The 20,439-nt window shown below is 36.0% G+C and overlaps 1 protein-coding gene across 1 annotated transcript in view; it reads left to right on the top strand.

Annotated features, from left to right (window-relative positions):
• The window catches only part of RELCH (RAB11 binding and LisH domain, coiled-coil and HEAT repeat containing), a 75,459-nt gene that overhangs the window by 43,844 nt on the left and 11,176 nt on the right, over window positions 1-20,439 (top strand). The window contains 11 exon segments of the mRNA XM_066992522.1: window positions 3,877-3,967; window positions 8,137-8,208; window positions 9,022-9,162; window positions 9,857-10,021; window positions 10,861-11,008; window positions 13,186-13,342; window positions 13,745-13,868; window positions 14,988-15,036; window positions 15,407-15,486; window positions 16,364-16,470; window positions 17,079-17,178. Of these exon segments, the coding sequence (XP_066848623.1) occupies window positions 3,877-3,967; window positions 8,137-8,208; window positions 9,022-9,162; window positions 9,857-10,021; window positions 10,861-11,008; window positions 13,186-13,342; window positions 13,745-13,868; window positions 14,988-15,036; window positions 15,407-15,486; window positions 16,364-16,470; window positions 17,079-17,178 (1,234 nt within the window).

The following is a 20,439-nucleotide window of genomic DNA, read 5'->3' on the forward strand; positions in this document are numbered from 1 at the left end:
ATCAGAAAATTGCTTCTGAAAAATCTACAGTTCTCTAAAACGTTTTCAATATCCCATGCAGATTGTGAAGTTAAAACTGTTTTGTGATTGAGGAGGGCAGGAAGCTGCATCTCAATTCTAGTCACTTGTAGTTGATTTGTCACAAGGCCGGTGGCCTGTCAAGTTGATTTTTCATACATTTGTTTAGCTGTTGTTGGGTATGTCATTTCCAGCAGCTAAGAAGGAAGAAAATCCAACTTGCTTTTTCCTTAAAGTTGTTCATTCTTTGTTGTGAAATAGAAATTTATATCTAAAAATGATAACTTGGTTTCATCATAAATTTGGGAAGAGTATTCTGCTATATTCCCTGGAGGGCAGAGGGGTACATGCCATGTATGCATGACTTATTTACACACATGTAAGTTGTAATCAATTTTAATGTTGCCACAGCACCTTACTGAAGAATAACCTCCATCAAAGAAAAGAGATTCTGAATAAAAATTGGGAAATACTTATTCAGAGCTTGTTTCAGTCAGTATTTCTTTATATCATATATTTATGGAAGTATACTATTAATGCTTGATTTTTATCTAAGTAAGTTTAAATAATGTTTTAGCAGTCTTGCGTGCTATCAAGTGAGCAAAGACAATCAGGTTTAATCACCAGGACAATCATGTTAATTAGCTCTTATGTTACTCAGTCACCTACTGCTATGCTGTACAGGCCTACATTATACATTAAAGTAGCAGATAAGTTGACTTTTTTAGTTTGTTAAATGTAGGAGACTGAAATATGGCATCATATTTATACTGAACAACCCATTAAAATAAACTTGCTGCTTACTATAAATATTTGACCTTGTAAAGTATGCTAACAGTTAGTCAGAAAGCCTGTGTTGTCCTTTCTCCTGTGAAAGGCATTTTGGTGCTTGTAGACGTAACATATCACCGTAGTCTTGTACATTTGTCATATTTAACAAGTCCACTTTTATCCTCAAGGCTCTGCTCATTAATTCACTATTTGGCTTTTCCAAATGTGTATCAAATTCTCTTCTGCAAGCAAATACGTGTTAGCTTTACTTAAACTGCTTTTTGGACAATTATGTCATTTTTGGAAGCCAGGGAGCCATGAAGAAAGTAGTTTATTGTTGGGGTCTTTTAGGACAAGGTTAAAACATAGATTGAAATGTAAGCTCTTGAGAAAATCTCCAAGCGTAATATATGTAGAAACAGCTCTCTTACTGAAGAGAAATTAAAATACATTACACTTAGTGGGACTAGTATGAGTTTTCTTGGGTCATATGATGCCACTTTGTGCAGAATTCATGTAACTTGTTGACATATGATGGAAAGCTCTTGTAAGCAAGTTTTTAATGTAAACTTTAGGTGTAACAAAAGACTCTGAACTGTGTATTGTGAGACTAAATTGCTAACCAGTACATGCAGCCACTTTCTAAAACGTCTAGGAAGAGCTAAGAAGTGTTAAGCTATGTGTTCTGCTCTAACTCTTGCCATGTTCCTTGAGTCTGATTCTTGATTTCACTTTGTTTTTTGTACTGATGAAGCTGAGTAGTACTTATTGGCTTTATGTTCCTGTCTAGGGGATCATAAGCACATAAATAAGCTGAAGAGAGCTGTTTGTGGAAAGCCTTCTCAACATCTTGTTAACAAAAGAGAGCATCGTGACAATAAGTGGAAATACATTTTGCCCCATATCTAGTTTAGACAGCAACTTTTGGAATAGTTCAGTGTTAACGTATTTGGTTTCAATAACTTGTCATTGGGTTCCTTTCAACCTTTCCTTTCCCTGAAATACCAGCTGTTGTCACATACTTGAAGGATGGTTATAGTAAAATATGTCAAACATTTTGAATAGTTTTGCAATATCTGAAATTTCCCAACTTTATTGCCAAGGCAAAAGGGAAGTCTGACTTAATTTTGAGATTTCATTAAGGTTTTTTGAGGTTTAGTTAAAAATAAAATAGTTTGTCTTTCCCTTTTTCTGATGCAGTAGATTTCACATGACTACTGTATCCTGCCATTTGCTATTTATTTATTGTGAAAGTATGCTCTGTTGCCCAGTTCTGTGATTAGGTGCAGTATGTAGGTCAAGAACCAGACAGGTATTTGAATTTCTCTTGTTTGTTGTAGAACTTGGAATTGCCACGGTCTTTTGTCTCCATATTGGTATCACAATATCAGCTTTTGATTTCTCGAGTCTTATCTAATCGTCATGTTTTTGTTTTTCCCCCAAACCTTCTACCTTGATCAAAGGTCTAGTTCACTGTACGTGGTAGAGAAACTAAAAAAATATTTTTTTAAAAAAAAGCTTGTATTTTTTGGCCTAAAGCATGCTGGGAAAAAATCTTTTAGGTAGACTATTTCTCCTTGAAAATATTCTGAAAGTTAACACGTCTCTTTTTGATGGAGGAGTATGTTGTATTACTGGTTAAGAAATAATCAGCAGAATCTCTGCCTTTCAACCTTAAGGGCATACTGTTAGCTGCAGTAAATATTCAGGAGTTCAGAAATTACACTGAAATGGTATCAGATTAATTCTGTCTTGCCTTCTGCAAAGTATTAATGAACAAATTCAGTAGTATTCTAATCTGACTGTAAAGGTGATAAAATGAGTGTCTCAAGTTTGTGTGTTATCATTTGAAACTGGTTATCTTAAGTGTTGATGTAAACACTAAAACTAGATCAAATTGGTAAACTGTATGCAAAGTTGGTTTCATTCCAGTCCTGTTAACAGAAGAAATAACTAAAACTCAAAATTCCTAGCAAAATAAACTCTCGTCAAATAAAAGTTAAAATATTATAAATGACAGCTGAGTACAGTTTTGCAAATGCCAATTGTTTAATCTCATTTTTGCCTCAATGGACTTAAAAACAAACATCCGCCCCTCCCTTCAAACTTCCCTACTATGTATTTTGCAACAGGGTGATCTATCTTCAATCATTCCCTATATATCCACTTTTAAGTTAAATTTTACTTCTACACCTACAGTAGAACCTCATTTTGTGTATAGCTGTTTGTGAGGAAGGTGGTTCTTCAAATGTCTTAAATGTAGGTAAGATAGTGGAAAAAATAATGAGGGATTTATGACCTCACATAGTTCCTGAAGTTACTCACCCAGCTGCTTGCATGGATTGGTCAAAAGGACATTTTTACTTTAAGTTTTTTTGGATCCTAATAGTAAATAATAATAATTTAGGAATAAGTATTTTTAAATCTCCTAAATTGTTTGTTTTGTTGTTGTTGTTTTTTTAGCAAGAATATAAATAGAAATTAGGTCATCATATATACTACTGATTGATTGTGTCCCTTCCGTAATGGGCTTTTGAAGATTTCTGACAAGGGTAAAGTCCAGTATTTTGGGAGAGATGACAGTAACTTGCATATTAGAATGTTGCAAGACCATTTCATGAAAGAATGAAATTACTTTGAACAAAGGTCATTCAAACCAACAGATGCTTCTAAATAAAAGCAGTAGGTAGTGTTAATTAACTTAGATCTTGTTATTGCATGGTGAGTCATGGTATTCAGAATTAAGACTTGTATCAGAGATTTAGTCAGAGATTCCCAATCTCAGACATTAGGAAATGAGTGCTCAGGGGTTCCCCAGTCAGCGATTTTCAGGCTCTGGCTCATTGCATTTTGGATCTACTAGTTTCTTGAAAAGGCATATTAAGTAGAAAACAATATAATGGCTTTCAGTTTAAGATTTAGCCTTTCAGTCAGTGTCAGTCAGTGTGTATGGAGTAAGATTCTGACTGTAGATAATTACCTGTTGCCTGACCATACACGTTTTTCCTAACTTAAAGAATTAGGATGTCATATGTTATAGAGCTTCTCTTTATAAACAGATTAAGCTTTTTAAATTTATGTTTTCAGACAGATGATACTGACCGGTTGTGTGGCCTTTGCCCGACATGTTGGACCAACGCGTGTAGAAGCTGAGCTTTTACCACAGTGTTGGGAACAGGTAATGGTTATTTTGTGCTTTACATTAGTAAATTAGTTGCAACTTCATAAATGTTTGGTTTTATTTGTTGACGTGGGGGTTGTTTTAGTTTTCTTTTTCAGTAAATGTCGGTTCAAGGAATTTTTCAGAGATGTATTTGGATGTCTTTGTCATTATTATGTATACCTTTATGGAACATGGAAAAGAATTCAGAAACAGAAAATTTCATCAAGTGTATCTGGAGATTCTAGGTATCTGTACATCACGTACCTGCATGTTATATAGAAATGCAGACAGGCACACATTCATCAGCAGTGCTGTCTAACCTATTGCCAACTAGGTGTGTTTATAAATTTCAAACAGTCATTTCCAGACTGTTGGAAATCCATTTGCATTCAAAGATATAATTTGCTGACTTTTACATTGTAATTAATAAGTCCTTGGAGCACCTTGGAGCAGTATACGCATTTCTTCAACAGAAAATTAAAGATTAATGTAGTCAGAAGTATAGATGGCTTATACCTCCAAGACCAGCCTGAAGCTTACAGTGTGACTTCTAGAATCACAATGACCTTTTCTACAGATAGTCTGAATTAACAGAAAGAACCGAACAACCAAACTGAATGCTCTTTCTGTTTCATCTGAGACATAGAAACAGAACAAGATGAGTTCGGGTGAAAATCTTTCCTTCTTTATGGTAGAAAAAATAAAAGGATTTCATCACCTAAAAGACAGTGAATAATTAAGCTATGACAAGAGTTGTAATGCTTGTTTTGATGGCCCCGTCTTTCTGGTCTGATAATTGTCTCCTGTTTCTCCACATGCATAACTCAGCCATCTCTGTTTCACAATAAAGTCCAATCTTTAATTGCCTTAACGCTTTTTGACGGTGCAAGTACATATTAGATGTAGCATTTGTGCTTATGTGTATGACTAATTTATCTGTTGATTAAAGGAAAGATTCACAGCAGTTAAACTTAAACCTTGTTTTGTTTTCTTAGTGCTTCTCATGAAAGTTAAACAGTGTTTAAAGGAACCAGTCTCACTTCAGTAAGAGCCCATCTTCATCGTTCCAGTTTCCTGATAATTGCTGATGCACAAGACAAACCAGTCCAACTGTGACAGTGCAGCATATCAGGCTGCCAAGCCATATGACATCATGCATTTATTTAATGCAGTTTGCCAGGCTTTGTTTGCAGTACTGAGCCCAGGTCAGCATTTTCTCCAGCAAAATACTAGCTGAATCTCATTGTCACAAAACTGATTTTGTAGAAAGACCTCAAAAGTACACATACAGTATGATTTTCTATCTTTTCTCAGTGGATGCCACTAATCCCTTAATCATGAAGGGGCTAATGTAGTTGAGCTTCAACCAAAATGTACTTACAGATGCAAAGGACTGGGCTTTCAGAACATTCAGCATTTTTATCTGCATACTCTGGATCTCAAGCTAGTCTTTGCAATATTTCTACCTGCTGTTCACAGCTCTACACGTAGAATTTTCTGGCTTGCTCATCTGAGTTTAGATCAAGGCTCTGTGGATGCTAAAAGTTCCCTAACAGCTAGTGACCAATTAACTGGCTTCCAAAAATGTAGTACTACTAATTAAAGACAAAGGAAAAGAAATGATAATCAATTTACTGTTATGTTTACATTTTCATGGAATAATAATCTTCCCTGAACAACAAGCGTTAGAGAAACTTGGGTCTTTTTCTTTTTTCCTTTCCAGTATGTCAGTATGTCTCTGAAGTAACAGGGGCAATATTTATATTGCCTTGCCACTCCACCTAAACCAGATGAAACGAGTATTTGCAATTTCCCTTGAGTAGGCAAAGGTTCAGGAAGTGGAGTATATGTCTATTACCACTAGGGACTTTGTGTTTAGAAAGCTGCCACATGAGCCAAAGATACCATTAGTTTCAAGTATTAAAAGCAGTCTAATGTATGCCCATAGTGTTTGCCATCTATGAAATCTAAATCTCCATGCTTGCAAAATATTACAGGTGCCCTGTTGGTGTATGAATGCAAAACAAAAAAATCAGAGACACTCAAGGAATTCTTTCATGCTTGATGGTTAAGTTTGCTTCATATGCATGATATATCTTCGGAGATTTCACTTCTCAAGACCAAACAAACCCAGCTCTCTCAGTCTCCCCCCATATATCTGATACTCCTATCTCTTAATCATCGTCTTATCTTTCTGCTGGACTTGCTAAAATATGTCCATGTCTCTCTCACTGGGGAGCCCAGAACTGTACGCAGAACTGTACACAGATTTGGTATCACCAGTGCTGAGGAGAGGAGAAGAATCATCATTTTCCTTACCTACGCATCATGGTCATCCTACTGCTGCCCAGAATACCCTATGCTTTCTTGGCTATGAGGGTGCATTGCTGGCTCAGCTTGGTATCCACAACCAGGCCCTCCAGGTCACTCTCTGCTGAGCAGCTTTCCAGCCTGTTGGCCCTGAGCCTGGCCCTGTGCATGGGAGTTATTTCTGCCTGGGTGCAACACTTTGTTACACATCTCCATTATTGGCCTTGGAATCACCCCCTGGGGCATTCCACCGGGGATTGACCCCCCTCTGCTGGACTTTGTGCTTCTGGTCACAACTGTTTGAGCCTGCAATTAGTTCAGCCAGTTTTCTGTCCGCCTCACTGCGCACTTGTCGAGCCCAGACTTTGTCAGCTTGTATGTGAAGATGTTATGGGAGGCAGTATCAAAAGCCTTCCTGAAGTCAAGATAAACAAAATCCCCTGCTTTCTCCTTGTTCTCTGAGCCAGTCATCTCATCTTAGAAGGCTATCGGGCTGATCAGGTATGGTTTTTCCTACCCAAATCCATGTTGACTTGAAGAACATGATTCCCAATCACGTTCTTGTGGTTTCTGGGATTAATTGCTCCAATGCTTTTCCAGACAGTGAGGTAAGGCAGACTGATCTGTATTTCCCTGGATCTTGTCTTGTCCTTCTTGAAGATAGTGGTCACATTTGGTTCCTTCCGGTGCTCAGGAACCTCCCCCATTGCAACAGCCATTCAGTGTTTGTCAAGAGTGGTCTTGCCATGACAGCAGCCAGCTCTCTCAGCATTCAGGGGTGCATCCCACCAAGGTCCATAGACTCACATGTGTCCAATTTGTTTAAATGTTTCCTAACCTGATCATTCTCTCCCAAGGGTAAGTCTTCCTGGCTCCAAAGTTTCCCATGATTTTTAGGGATCTGGGGTTGCTGAAGACAAGTCTGCCCAGTAAAGGCCAAGACTCAGATGGCGGCATTACCTTGGTCTTTTCCATGTTAAGATAGCTGTTCATCTGCACAGCAAGAGAAAAAGAAATAGTCACACCAGGTGCATATCCTGTTTTACCTGACAGGATGAAACTATTCACTTTTCCCTGCCATTGTTTGGCCCTAAAATTTTTTATTCACAAGGGGTATTGAAACATACTGTTTTTCATTGCTCAGCCATTAGTGCTGTTCTCTCACTGATCATAAAAGCTGATTCCACTGGAATGCAAACTTCTTTCGGAAGTGTTGATATCAAATTTCTATGGCAGAATTTTCAAATGGCCTTTGGAAAGGGGAGGTAGGCAGCACAGGAGTAAGAGGCTCTTGAGAACAGGAACTGTGTTCAGTCGCATCTTAGAGACTTGACATGTTCATGCTGAACTTGGGAACAGAACTTCAAAACCATGCAAATACTTTTAGGCTTAGAATTTTTTTAGTATTTATGTCCTCTTCTGACCCTGACTGCTTGGCAAGACCTGGGCAGCTATGCTACAATGGTTGGCTCAGATCACTAGAGGGCACTTGTGTAGTTCTTAGAGGACAAGACAAAATATTTCAGGATCTGCCAGCTCCCAAGTTACTCATATTCTATGGAGAATATTTTCTGTGAGTCCAGCAACCCATGCACTGCTTTCTACCCTTATTTTTGCTGCGTTTACATACATAGTTCCCAGCTTCTCTTATAGTAAGCTCTGACTTACAGGACAACAGAGAAGGCTATATCTGCCCTGCCTTTATGCATCAGTGCAAGAATTTGAGGCAGCTTCATACCCATATGCAACTTCTACAGGCACAGCCAATGTTTATCTAAGAGGTGCACACATATCCCTGTGTTGCAGTTCATTCTAACCACATTTTGAATACTGGTTTCTGCAAAGCAAATAGCCATTCTGTTTCTCTTCACCAGATCAACCACAAATACCCAGAGAGACGGCTACTGGTAGCAGAGTCTTGCGGAGCTCTAGCACCTTACCTTCCAGTAAGTATTAATAATGACTCTTAATACTTTTCATGAAACCAACGATAAAATCTGTTGCTTGATGTAAACATGTTGCCTTTTCTAATATAGCCAAGGGTGGATGTCACATGTAGACAGTCACGTTATCTTCTACTTTGTCACACATAGGAGGCTCAATAAAGAGGATATCTATTATTATAGAGGAAAGCAGATCAGTGTAGCTATAACATGTCTTAACAACCAGTGTAGCCTGATAAAATCGTCTTTGTTTCAGAAAACATGAAGTAAAGGTAGTTAAGATCAATTAAGTAAATCATCACTGAAAAAATGATACCCAGTAACAGAGTTCTTTGGACACTGTAATGTTTGACATGAAGAATGCTGCTAGTCAAAAGAGGCAGCAAAATTAGGTCAGTGGCCAACTAGAATTTGAAGCTTCAGACAAAGATGAAAATAATGAAAATTAAAAACCTGCTTCTCCAATTTAGCAATGAAGTGATTAAAGATTCTGTTTTAAGTACTCTTCCAAATCTAGGCCTACAGTAGTATTTTGCTGTCAGTTATTTCTGGTACGTGCTTCCATATGAGTTAAAGGACTCCAGTTCTATGCTTAGTAGGACAAAAGGCTCTCTAAAGAGGCTACTGAAACTTTATTTTCATTCATCTGCTATCTTGGCAGCTGAACGCATAGTATTCAGAAGGGGATCCATAGTTGGAGGAAGGGATTGTTGTTTGCGAGCACTAATAGAAGGGCAAATTATTTATAGAAATTGATATGAACCAGCATATCTTGTTTCATCGGATTTAACAAGAATTTTTCTTCTTTACAAACAGAAGGAAATTCGTAGTTCATTAGTACTTTCCATGCTGCAACAAATGCTAATGGAAGATAAGGCAGATCTGGTACGAGAAGCTGTGATCAAAAGCCTTGGCATCATTATGGGGTATATTGACGATCCAGACAAATATCAACAGGTACAGTTTGAGTTGGGTTCTGTGTCTATGAAATGTGTTCTATATTTATTTCTTGAGTAGGAAACACATAATTTTAAATATTTTTATTAAACAGTTCTTGATACTTTTAAATGTTCATGTTTTATATGAATGCTGGTTTTTATTGTATCGCTGAGACTGAAAAGAAAGCATATACATACAAGTGTCATTAGAACCTTGGGTGTAAGCTTCATACAGAAGCTTCTTTAATAATTCATAAATCACTTTCAAGAACATAACACTTCATTGCCCACCTGATACTATTAGCCAATTTGAAATCATCATTTGCTAACAAAGATTCATATGCTACAACAAAGCCTACTTGTAGTTGTTATTAATGCTGGCTAATAATACTTCAAGTTCTTGAAAGCAAAGAATTTCTCTTCCTGTCATGAGTTTTTGAAGGTGGGGTGGTCAAATGTGTTTGTATTATTTCTGATAACTTGACGGTAAAAAAATGCTAGCAAGGTTGTTGGACTACGTGTTGTTTACCTTTGCAGATGAAGTGGGAATGTCTGTTGAAAGGCCTCAATATACTACTTTGGTTTACTTTTTATTAGTGTAAAAGTTTTACAATAGGTGATTTTTTTCTAGTCTGTGCATGTTTTGTGTATCTATCTTCAGGATAAATTGTAGGAAAAGTCATTATATTCTTAATTTAATTTTTTTTTGCCAGGGGTTTGAACTGCTGCTTTCGGCTTTAGGAGACCCTTCAGAACGCGTAGTTAGTGCAACACATCAGGTATTTTTACCTGCGTATGCTGCCTGGACAACAGAACTGGGAAATTTACAGTTCCATCTTATACCTACACTGCTTAATAAAATTGAAAAACTGCTCAGGGTATGTGTTCAGCTGTTTCTGCACTGGAGAGTTTTCTTTTTATCTTTGTTACATACACTGACTTTTTAAAAATTTCCGTAATTGCTACTTATGTTAGCAATTTTCTGGAGGGTTTTTTTTGTAACTTTTAACATTTATTTGTGCTTCAAAATGGGAAGAAAACAAACAAAAAAGAACAAACAAAACAGATGTTTCTTTAACATTTTGTTTTAGAGCCCAAGAATCAATGTGCATTTCAGAAAAAGCTTACTTGAGTCTGTGACCAGATGGCATGTTTTTCTGAATACATTTGTCCTGTATTTACATTGTTTTTAAGTGTCACACAGTGTAGCTTTTAATAAAGTGCAGTATTTATTGCACACCAGAAAAAGGATGATTGAATGGTTTAATTACGTGGTTTGCAGTTTTGAGTCTGTTTGTCTGCACAGTTGGCTGGGGTAGATACCTGGAGAGTTCTGGAAAATAGGATATCTCATACAATTTAACATTCTTAACCAGGCTGCCCATTTTAAGAGTGACTTAAAGAGTAATCTAAAAGTAACTAGTTTATTCAATTTTTAGATGCATTGGTCCTCGAGACGAAAGAGTCCTATTTTTCAAAATGTGCTGAAAAATATTCTTTCAGAATATTGTTATGTTCCATGATGTGAACCACTAAATGCCAAAGGCTATGTTGCTTAATTCTTTTGAGAAGTACCCTAAGGGCAAGAAGGGTGTTTGGATGGTGACACAAAGTACACTTGTGGTCAGAATATATTACTATATAATTAGCATTTCTATGTAGTAGTTCATCACAAGTGCATTCAACCTGAAAACTTTAAATGTCCTGTCTGTTTCAGGAAGGAGAACATGGCTTGGATGAACATAAGCTCCACATGTATCTGTCTGCTTTACAGTCACTGATTCCTTCGTTGTTTGCATTGGTGCTACAGAATGCGCCTTTCGCAAGCAAGGCTAAACTTCAGGGAGAAGTACCACAGATAGAAGGTAAATGATTAATTTCTGATACGTGGAATTTTGGGAAACGTAAGTATAATTCAGTGACAAATCTCAAATCAGTGTTAAATGCAAAGAAGAAATGTCAGAAATAGTGCATAGTCCACATTTACGTGGAATTCTCAAATACTTAGGGTTAGTACAAAAACATAAGCTGCAGAATTTATGCATAAACTTTAGTGTGTTTTTTTTTTTTTCATTCTGTCTATAAGATAGTCTAAGTTCTTGTCCCCAAACCTTTTTTCTGCTCTACCTGTTTTTTGTTGTATTTTCAGATGTAGCAAGAACAGAGGAAGAAGTTCAGGGAACCTCTGTCGTGTTATGAACTTCCTTTAATGTGACTGAGTTGATGGAGTGAATTATTGTTCTTTTAAAAGCTAGATTCCAACATAGATTTGTCATGACTTTTTTTGTTCTGTTTTTTCCCTTTTTGGGAAAAAGTCTTTCTGCTTCCTTCCCTCATCCCCCCACTCCTACTCTATTGCTATGAAATAAGTCAGTGTTAGGAAAAAAAACGTCTCAGCTATTTAACTAATTACAAACATCAGTTTATTGATACAGAAGAAATTTGTAAGACATGAATATGTACAAAATGATTGCCAGTAGAAGAAAGGAGAACTAAATTATATCTCTTTTTTGGCTAAAATTTCTTTAGTTACTTAGCAGTGTTCCTTAGTGTACGTTATAGGCAAAATGGCTTCTCTGTGCCTAGTGACGTCATTTTATGTAATTCTGTGACAATCTTGCAGTAAAATACTTCATTGTTCTAATACAAAACATGAATTGGTGGGGAAGGAGGGAAGGAAATAAGGTTTTGCCTTCTGTATGTTTTTTTACATTTGGGTTTCCCTTAGCAAATCCTTAAGCAATGTTTCCTTTTTCCAGTCTTTCCTATGCTTAAGCCACTTGATTATTGCTAAAAATAGTTTTCTTTATTTCATCTCAGAGTATTTCTGTCTACTTTTCAAAAGAAACTTTTGAGGAAGCAAAACAACCCTTAATTGGACTTCTTAAAGGTTTCCGAATAACTGTTTTCCACAAATAGCCAATAATAGTTCAAGAAAGCTGTCATCAGATTCAGTGAATTCTTACAAATAAAAGATTTTACCAAGAGGGAAAAATACAGCCTAGTTCAGGAGCTTCACCATTTCTTATGTGTCTATGTAATTACCTTGGCAGACTGAATGGCCTATTAGTGAAGTTGCACTTAGATCAGCACTCCCAGCCTATAGAATGTTTTCTTCTATAGTGAATACTTTCTAAAGATTTTGCTGGTAATACCTGCTACATGCTGTTAATGGTGCTATATGTCAAGATTCAAAGAATGGGTAACAACTTTACATTTAAAAGGGAATTTGGAAAGGAGCAAGTGGTATGTTGTGTGCATTAACATAAAAATGTTAGACATGCCACAGTAAAGCTCTGCCAGCTGACCTGAGTCATTTGAAGATGAGTACATTTTCCCTGAGTTGCTAGTGCTTAAATAAGGAATTCAAAAATTTCAGGCTTCAACATAGTCAGAGAGTTGCTTCCTCCACATAAGTGGAAGAAAAAATCTCACGTACTTTTCACTAATCCAGTAGCACTGCTGGAATGGCAAGTTTGTTTTCTTGAATTCCACAGTAGGAAAGGTTACGTACTTCTCACTTCATTGTTGAATAATTTTAAGTATACTTGGCATAAATTAAGAGAAATAGAAGAAACGTTGGTGGAGCAGACCTTCTGCCCCACATATTTTAATGGTTTAGAATTTTTGGAGGTCTTGCTTTTTCTTTGTAAATTCCTCTCTTTTGATGATTCAAATACTTGATGCTGCCCACCCACTACCCCATCTCCTCAAAAATTACTTGAAGTATAAAGGATGGAGCAGTCTGATGATTAAAGCTTAGCAGAAGAAGTCAAGAGACCTTGTCTTGTAGTCATTCTACCATAAATCTGCAGTGTTGTCTCTGGAACCACCAGCAATCTTTGCGTTTTCTTTTGTTAAGTGAGGGTTGTGTAATCTCTTTAGAGTTATATTTAACTCACTGATTTTTAAAACGTAACTTGATAAACTTAAACAGACGTTACTAAAGAGTTTCAGACTTCCTTGTCTATCTTTATTGAGATGACCGCCAAGGTATTTTCATCTTATTTTGTTCATGGTTGCTTGTTCTCTGCTGTTACAGTCACTAGATTTCCCCGACCTGCATCACCTCTTCAGGATGTGGCCATCATCATTGGAAGCCGTGAACAACTGGCGGTGCTGTTGCAACTTTACGACTACCAGCTAGAACACGAGGGTACCACTGGCTGGGAGACTCTGCTATGGGTAGTAAATCAACTGTGAGTTCATTTCCACCTTACGATTCCTAAAAATGGTCAAAACTGATAGTCCTTCAGCATGGTTTTGTTTAGCGGTACAAAACATAAAGGTTTCAAGTATGATTGTGTTTAAGAATTATTAATTTTTAAAGAGAAAAGGATAGATTTTTTTTATTGCATTCTGGATTATCTTTGATTTTAATCAGAAAATTCAGCTACCTGACAGAATGTACTTTTCTGACATTTAAACCCTTGCTTTCTTCAATGGTTAGGAATTGTACAGAACGTGTAGATAATTTTATTAGAACCAGTAGCACTTAATATGTGTATTTATTAGCATAAACAGTAAATCTATACAAATATAACTGGAGAGAAGCAAAAGATCAAAGTGGTGTCTAATATTCTTTTTTTTCTGATTTTTAGGCTACCACAGCTTATAGAAATAGTTGGCAAGATCAATGTAGCATCAACTGCATGTGTCCATGAGTTCTCTAGATTTTTCTGGAGACTTTGTAGGACATTTGGGAAAATTTTTACAAACACTAAGGTAAGAAAGTACCTTGAAATGCTCTGCCAAAAAAGTACCTTGATAATATATACTATCCATATTTACAGTATGTTTGAGTACCCATGTTTTATGTGACATTTGTATGCCCCACTGATGCTTTTCTGTAAGTACTTTTAAGCCTGATATTTTTAAACCGTCTTTTGCATCCTTTTGTTTTATGTTTTTTAGCCAATGAGCATTTCAGAATGACCTTTTCGTCTTGCCTAACGTGCAAGGGTTTTTTTACTGGGTTCTTCAGACTTGTTTTGTGAGTGGCATACAGAATGGGAGAGGTCATTCCAATTCTAGCGATTTCACAATTTTCTTTCTTCAGAACAGCATACTGTCCATTGTTTGTGGCACTTATAAATACTCCGTCCTGTACTTGATCAGTAATTTAAAATGCATAGTCTCTGCTGAAAATAGTTTCTACAGGTTTTATCTAAATGTTTTTTATCAAGGAAATATGTTATTTTTTTTCTCAATACAATAACTTCTGAATATTTATTCAGAATATTAATTTAAAATATTTTAAAGGGAAATGCTAAAATACTAGATTATCTAAAGGTAAAATTAAAAAACAAGATAGCATTCCGTGTGAACCTACAATATGCAGATTCCATAGGGAAAGTTAAAATCACTCTGGTCTTCAAAAAGTCCCCTCTGTAGGTTATTTCTGCAATTCTTGCTTAATAAGCACATAAAAGTGCTTCAGTATTGTTGACCACAGCTATATTTTGGAGGAGAGCACTTCATGGACAACAAAGAAATAAACATACAAAAATTATTCCTTTATTTATTTCTTTTACATGTAGCTAGGTAGAACCATAAACCCTAAGGCCCAGTTAAGCAAAGTGATAAGAGACTTCAGCTCTTAACAGTAAGAGTGCTAAATGCTGCTACGTCAAAGGTAGCTACTGAGTGGGTACTCAGTAGAAATTTTTATTCTCTTTATGTCACACTTCAAATTGTGGCAAAAGGCTATGCTTTTTAAAGGTTTTATTTTTTCTTTCTGTGTCTTCAAAATGTCCTTTTCTGGATTTGTTGTCTTAATTTTTTGAAAGTTAATTGACGCTACCAACAGGTTTTCTAATGTGCGTTTCATAATCCTTTATGTAGGTAAAACCACAATTCCAAGAAATCTTAAGACTGTCTGAGGAAAACATAGGTGAGTAATGTTTTATTCAAATGAATAAAAATTGATCTTAGCAGCAGCTGGAAAAAAATCGTTACTCTGCTGTTCAAATAACATTTTCACACCACAGTTCTCAAATCTTTCATCTTTCTGAAATGTTGAAAAATCTCATCTTAATCTGAATGAAACACTGAAGTTGTACACTGTGTGTGTAAATTGCAAATAAAATCTCAAATGCAAATACCAGTCGAGCATTATTTTAGCATGTGTGTATATGTATATACATTCTTTATGTGTATATATAAAGATGAAAATATATATATGCACACACTCTTACAATGCAAAAATATTTTACTTTATATATGTACATATGAAAACTAAATTCTTCACTATGTTCCATTAGATTCCACAGCAGGCAACGGAGTGCTAACAAAAGCCACAGTTCCCATCTATGCAACAGGGGTCCTTACGTGCTATATTCAGGTAGGTTTGGTTTTCTGTTTCTTTGTTAAATTTCACATAATGTTATGCATTTATTCTCCCAGACAAAAACAGAATATATATTAAAAAACACACCACTTTCTCTGAAAACTTCTAATGCTCTCATGCTTTGAAGATAATAGACAAGTAGGCAGCTGTAGGTCCATTTTAAAGTTTCCTAGGTAGGTCTGCTACATTTAGGCAGTAGTCACCAGTGTTAAAACCTGAATTCACTAAATCTTAGTGTCTAACTCGTAGACATTGGCAACTGTGATGTGCCTTTATCAAAAATATTTGTGATGTTCGGTAAATGGGTTCTTGGCTGTTTAGCTGTGTCCCTTGCGAGCCATAATTTTGCAACAGTCTCTGAAATAAATAAGCAGGTAAATTGCTGTTTTGAGCACAGTTGGAGTCATAAAATTTTAGTGTTACCTAGTAGTAAAATAAACACTCCATAATAATACTCCCTAATCCTCCAGTAAGCAGAAGCTATGGACTGGCATATACGTGGCTTGCAAGAAAATGGGGCTTACAAAACCCTACATCATCTCACAGATGGACTTAAATTTCTCACAGTGGGCTGTAAGCAATCACAAACTGTCAGGAGCCATGAAAGTGCTCAAGTAATTGGCTTTAAGTTTCTTTAGTAAAACTCTTAGAGGAATTTGTGCAGGAGCATGTGCTTAGTTGATGAAATAGAAAAATACAGTCTTGTGTTTACTTTAAAAGGTTCTTGTTCTAAAAGGACATTTTTGAAATTCGTAAGATTATTAAATGCTAAATCTAATTTTCTCTCTCTCTCTTATAGTTTGTCTTTTTTGTAGCTGTAGGTCATCACAACGACAGCAGTTCTACTACATTTAATGTTGTATTTCTTTAGGAAGAAGACCGCAAGCTGTTAGTTGGCTTCTTGGAAGATGTCATGACCATGCTTTCACTGTCACATGCTCCTCTTGATAGCCTGAAAGCTTCCTTTGTGGAACTGGGGTAAAAAATATACATTGGATTTGACTGGAACTGAATGCATTAGAAGCTTTTATTAAGAGCTCCCAATCTGGCTGTAATTTTATCAACAGTGATGCTTCAGATGAATGAAGAGCATCCTTACATTTTTCCTTGGTGTTTCACAAAATGTAAACATTTTATCTCAAAAATTAAAAATGTAGTGATAAAACAACAACAACAAAAAAAGTTAAAAAAAGAAACACCAAACCCGCTCACACACATAGGAAAAAAAAAGCAAGCTACAGAAATGTTATTAAGGATAAAATAGGAATTCATTTAGTATTTTCCATATTATTACAGTATGTTCTACGTATGTGTTTGCATTCAGTTCAGTGTTGTAATATACTGAAAATTATATTCTTAAGGTGTTTTTTTAAATGAACTTGAAAATGCAACCTGTTTTCTAGACAGCAAATGTTGCGTGTTCTTAGGAATGGAGCAAATGTATCCTTCATAAAGGATAAGAGTTGGAGGTTTAGACTAGTTGAGCAATAGATTCTTGAGACAGTTTTTTGTAGGCAAAGAACCTATGCAGGGTTTGGGGATATTTTTTGTCCTGTTCTTTTGATTGCCCAACTGTTACCTTGTAGTGCAAACCCAGCTTATCACGAGTTGCTGTTAACTGTCTTATGGTATGGAGTTGTCCATACTTCTGCTCTTGTTCGATGCACAGCTGCTAGAATGTTTGAGGTAAGTGATACCCAAAGTTTTTTAGATCACTTATTTGAAACCTTAGTGTATATATAAAAGTAGTGATTCAGATAAAATTGATACATGCCTAAAAATTACACATTGCTTCAATAAGCTGTGTACTATGTGATGGAGCAGGAAGTTGTACAGTTGTTTCTGTATCTGTTCTTTATTCAACAGCACATCTTTCATTAAGCAATTTGTCATTAGCCACTTTCAAAATGTTTCTGTAGTAACCGTGTATGTGTTCTTTGATCTGCTACTGACTTGGTTTTTGCATTTTGATTATTGCATGCTGAAAAACATTTTCTGATTATGAAAATGCATTTCATTGCAAAATTGTGTTCAAACCAGAATTAAATACATTGTCAAATGTGTTTGCTTAGGTCTGTATGTAAATATAAGCAAGCATCCATCTCCAAGTTGTAACATTTGCTTTTGCTATTTAACATGTCATCAGTAGCCTAATTCACAAGTTAATGGTTTTCAATACCTTTTCTGTATACAAACAGTCCACCTGCATTGTAGCTCAAACTAGTTTCCATTGGCGCCAAATATGGTAGCATTCTAATTTTTACAAAAAATACATAATTGGCTAAATATACAATTCCTTAATTTACTAGATTGACAACTTCATCTTTTTATTCTGATTTTTAAACGTTAACATAGACTGTTGCCTTTAGTTAATAAGTATGATTTTATTTCTACATCATGCCTTTGTTTTATCAAGTTTTGATTAAAAAAGGCATATACAGAAACACTGGAACATATTCTACTTGCTGAACAAAGAGAATATCTTTTTTTTTTATTCTTTTCATTCCTTTTCCTTTTGTTTGGGATTCTGTTAAGTTCGATTCATTGTATAGCTTTGCTGTAGACCTCTAGCTGAATCTGCCATCTTGTAGCTATTTGCAAACACAAATCACAAAAAAAAGAGCAATTAGTATAACCAAAATCATTAGTTTTCTCTACTGCAATTTTGCAAGTCATTGCAGATAAAGCACTAAACAATGAAAAGACCTATTGTTTGACTTCACTTGAAAATATCCAACTTTATGTTTGTTCATTTTTCCCTGTGAAAAGGAGATGGCAATTTTTGGTCAATTCATGAAAGACTTCAGTTAATACAGGCTGTTGTCTTAGTTGCAGTTTTTTCTACTCTGACTGCATATTGGTTATTTTTAGGTAGTTCTGCATGCTGCTTGACTGCTTGTTTCCTAATATATTTCAGTTTTTACTAATGCAGAGGCAATTTGATTGCGGACACTTTTCTCGACTGATAGATTTTAATAATGTTGCCACTTAGTAGCCACAGCATACATATTTATACATGGCAATGTAAGTCAGCTGTGTAAAGAGATGGTAATAGTTGGTTTTACTTTTGAAGATTCCTTCATTCAAGGAATTTCTGACATCTCAGAGGTGGTTCACTGGCAAAGCCCAGCAATTCTCTGATAAGGTAGATAATAATGACTTGATAGTAAGACAGAAGAGCGCGTCACCAGCAGGACAGCTATATGTGTACTATAAATATTCTGACCAGTGCAGCGGTCTGCAGCAGCACAGAGACCTCTGCCATTTATGCCTGCAAAATCACATTACCAAACCCTTATAGTCTGTTGTGGCCAAGAAGGACGCAGAGGTCTGTGTCTCTGCTCGCCTTTGGGGACAGGAAGCTTTGTGCTACAATTTCTAAGGTGTAGTATGTCTGAAGTAATGAACACACATTGTTCTGTAGGAATTAAAAGAGGTTTAAGAATCTGTGTTGTCTGTCTCACTGTAGCCTTACGTGCTGCTATGTGGCTTTGCCCATCCAGCTGTTTCTTTTGCTCCTGTGTGTTAATGTTTTCTGTCAGTAGTTTCCCATTTAAATGTTGATGCAAACAGATTTGACTGTGCTGGTTTGAACAAGTGTGTAGTTGAGTTATAAACTTTGTTGGTCTGTTTAGGTGCAAGGTTAGGAACATAAGTCCAGTATGACACTTGAATTATGAAGCATGTTTTGTTTTCTGTAAGACAATGATGCTGTTTGCCATGCTTTACCATAATTAGAAGTGCAGCAGGTCATATAATCATGAAACTGAGATCATTCTAAAATGTTTGCTAATTACAAAGCGCTACATTCCCTCCAGATTTTTCTCAAAATTAAGATTAGTAAAGAAAAAAGTAAAGAACCTATTTGTTCAAAATTGAAAACAGTAAGCATTGTATAGCTTAACTGTATGAGAGGAAGGTCACCATGGCTGAACAGTGAGCTATGTCGTTAACATCAGTTTGAAGAGTACCACTAAAGCTGAATACAGCAGCACTTTTTAAGTTGCTGCCACTCTAACTAATCATGAAAAATTAGTATTAAAATGTAGTAGTTTGCTAGTGCACTCCTAGTACTATGTAAATTATGAGTATAGGAAGTTGCAGCTTTCCACCCCGGGTGTTTTGCAGCAGTAATGCTTACGCAGTTTAACAATTCTCTCCCCTGTGCTTCCTTCTCCAGTTATTATCTGTAATCACAATATGTTCACAGCATGTGTACGCACATGCACGCACATGCACAAATATTGCTTAACAAAAATCACACCTTTGTGTAGAAGGCTTCTCGAAAGTCAGGTTCCTTCCAGTCTTTAATAATTGACTTCATGTTTTAAATTCAGAGTCAGTAAAACCGGAATGCTCAATCAAATAGCAGAAGGTAAAATTCTCTAATTAGAGAGTGTAAATATTTTTTTGCCTGATTTTAGCACTGCATGATATACTACCAGGTACTGCTTTCCCCATGGCACATATGGATCTTACATGTTCTCTTTTGACACTTCTGGAGAAAAAGCAGATAATTTACTTTGTGTTCATGCTGGAATGTGGGTAATTAGAATATAGCTAAATATTGAGAACATACTTCAAATTTCTCTCAGAAACTACTCACCAAACCCATTATGCCTATCCCCTAAAACCAGCAAATACATGCAGACTTTCTTATATAACGTGCAGGATGAAAATATCAAGGCTTTTCCTTTTTTACTAATGCAGATGAAAACAAACGAGCAAAACAAAACAGAACTGTTCGCTGAGGAGGAAAGTTTAGAATCTGACATTTTCTAAAAATTAGGCCATCTTGTATGTAGAAAACATGTAGAGGGCATCTGCTACACATACACACACTTCACAAGTATATACAAATACATATATATTTGCTACATAAGTAATGTTAAAAAAATCACTTAGGCACTTCTAAGTGTAAACAATTTAAACATTTATGGATAATGA

Source organism: Anser cygnoides, chromosome 2 (genome assembly GCF_040182565.1).
Source record: "Anser cygnoides isolate HZ-2024a breed goose chromosome 2, Taihu_goose_T2T_genome, whole genome shotgun sequence".
Taxonomy (NCBI): domain Eukaryota; kingdom Metazoa; phylum Chordata; class Aves; order Anseriformes; family Anatidae; genus Anser; species Anser cygnoides.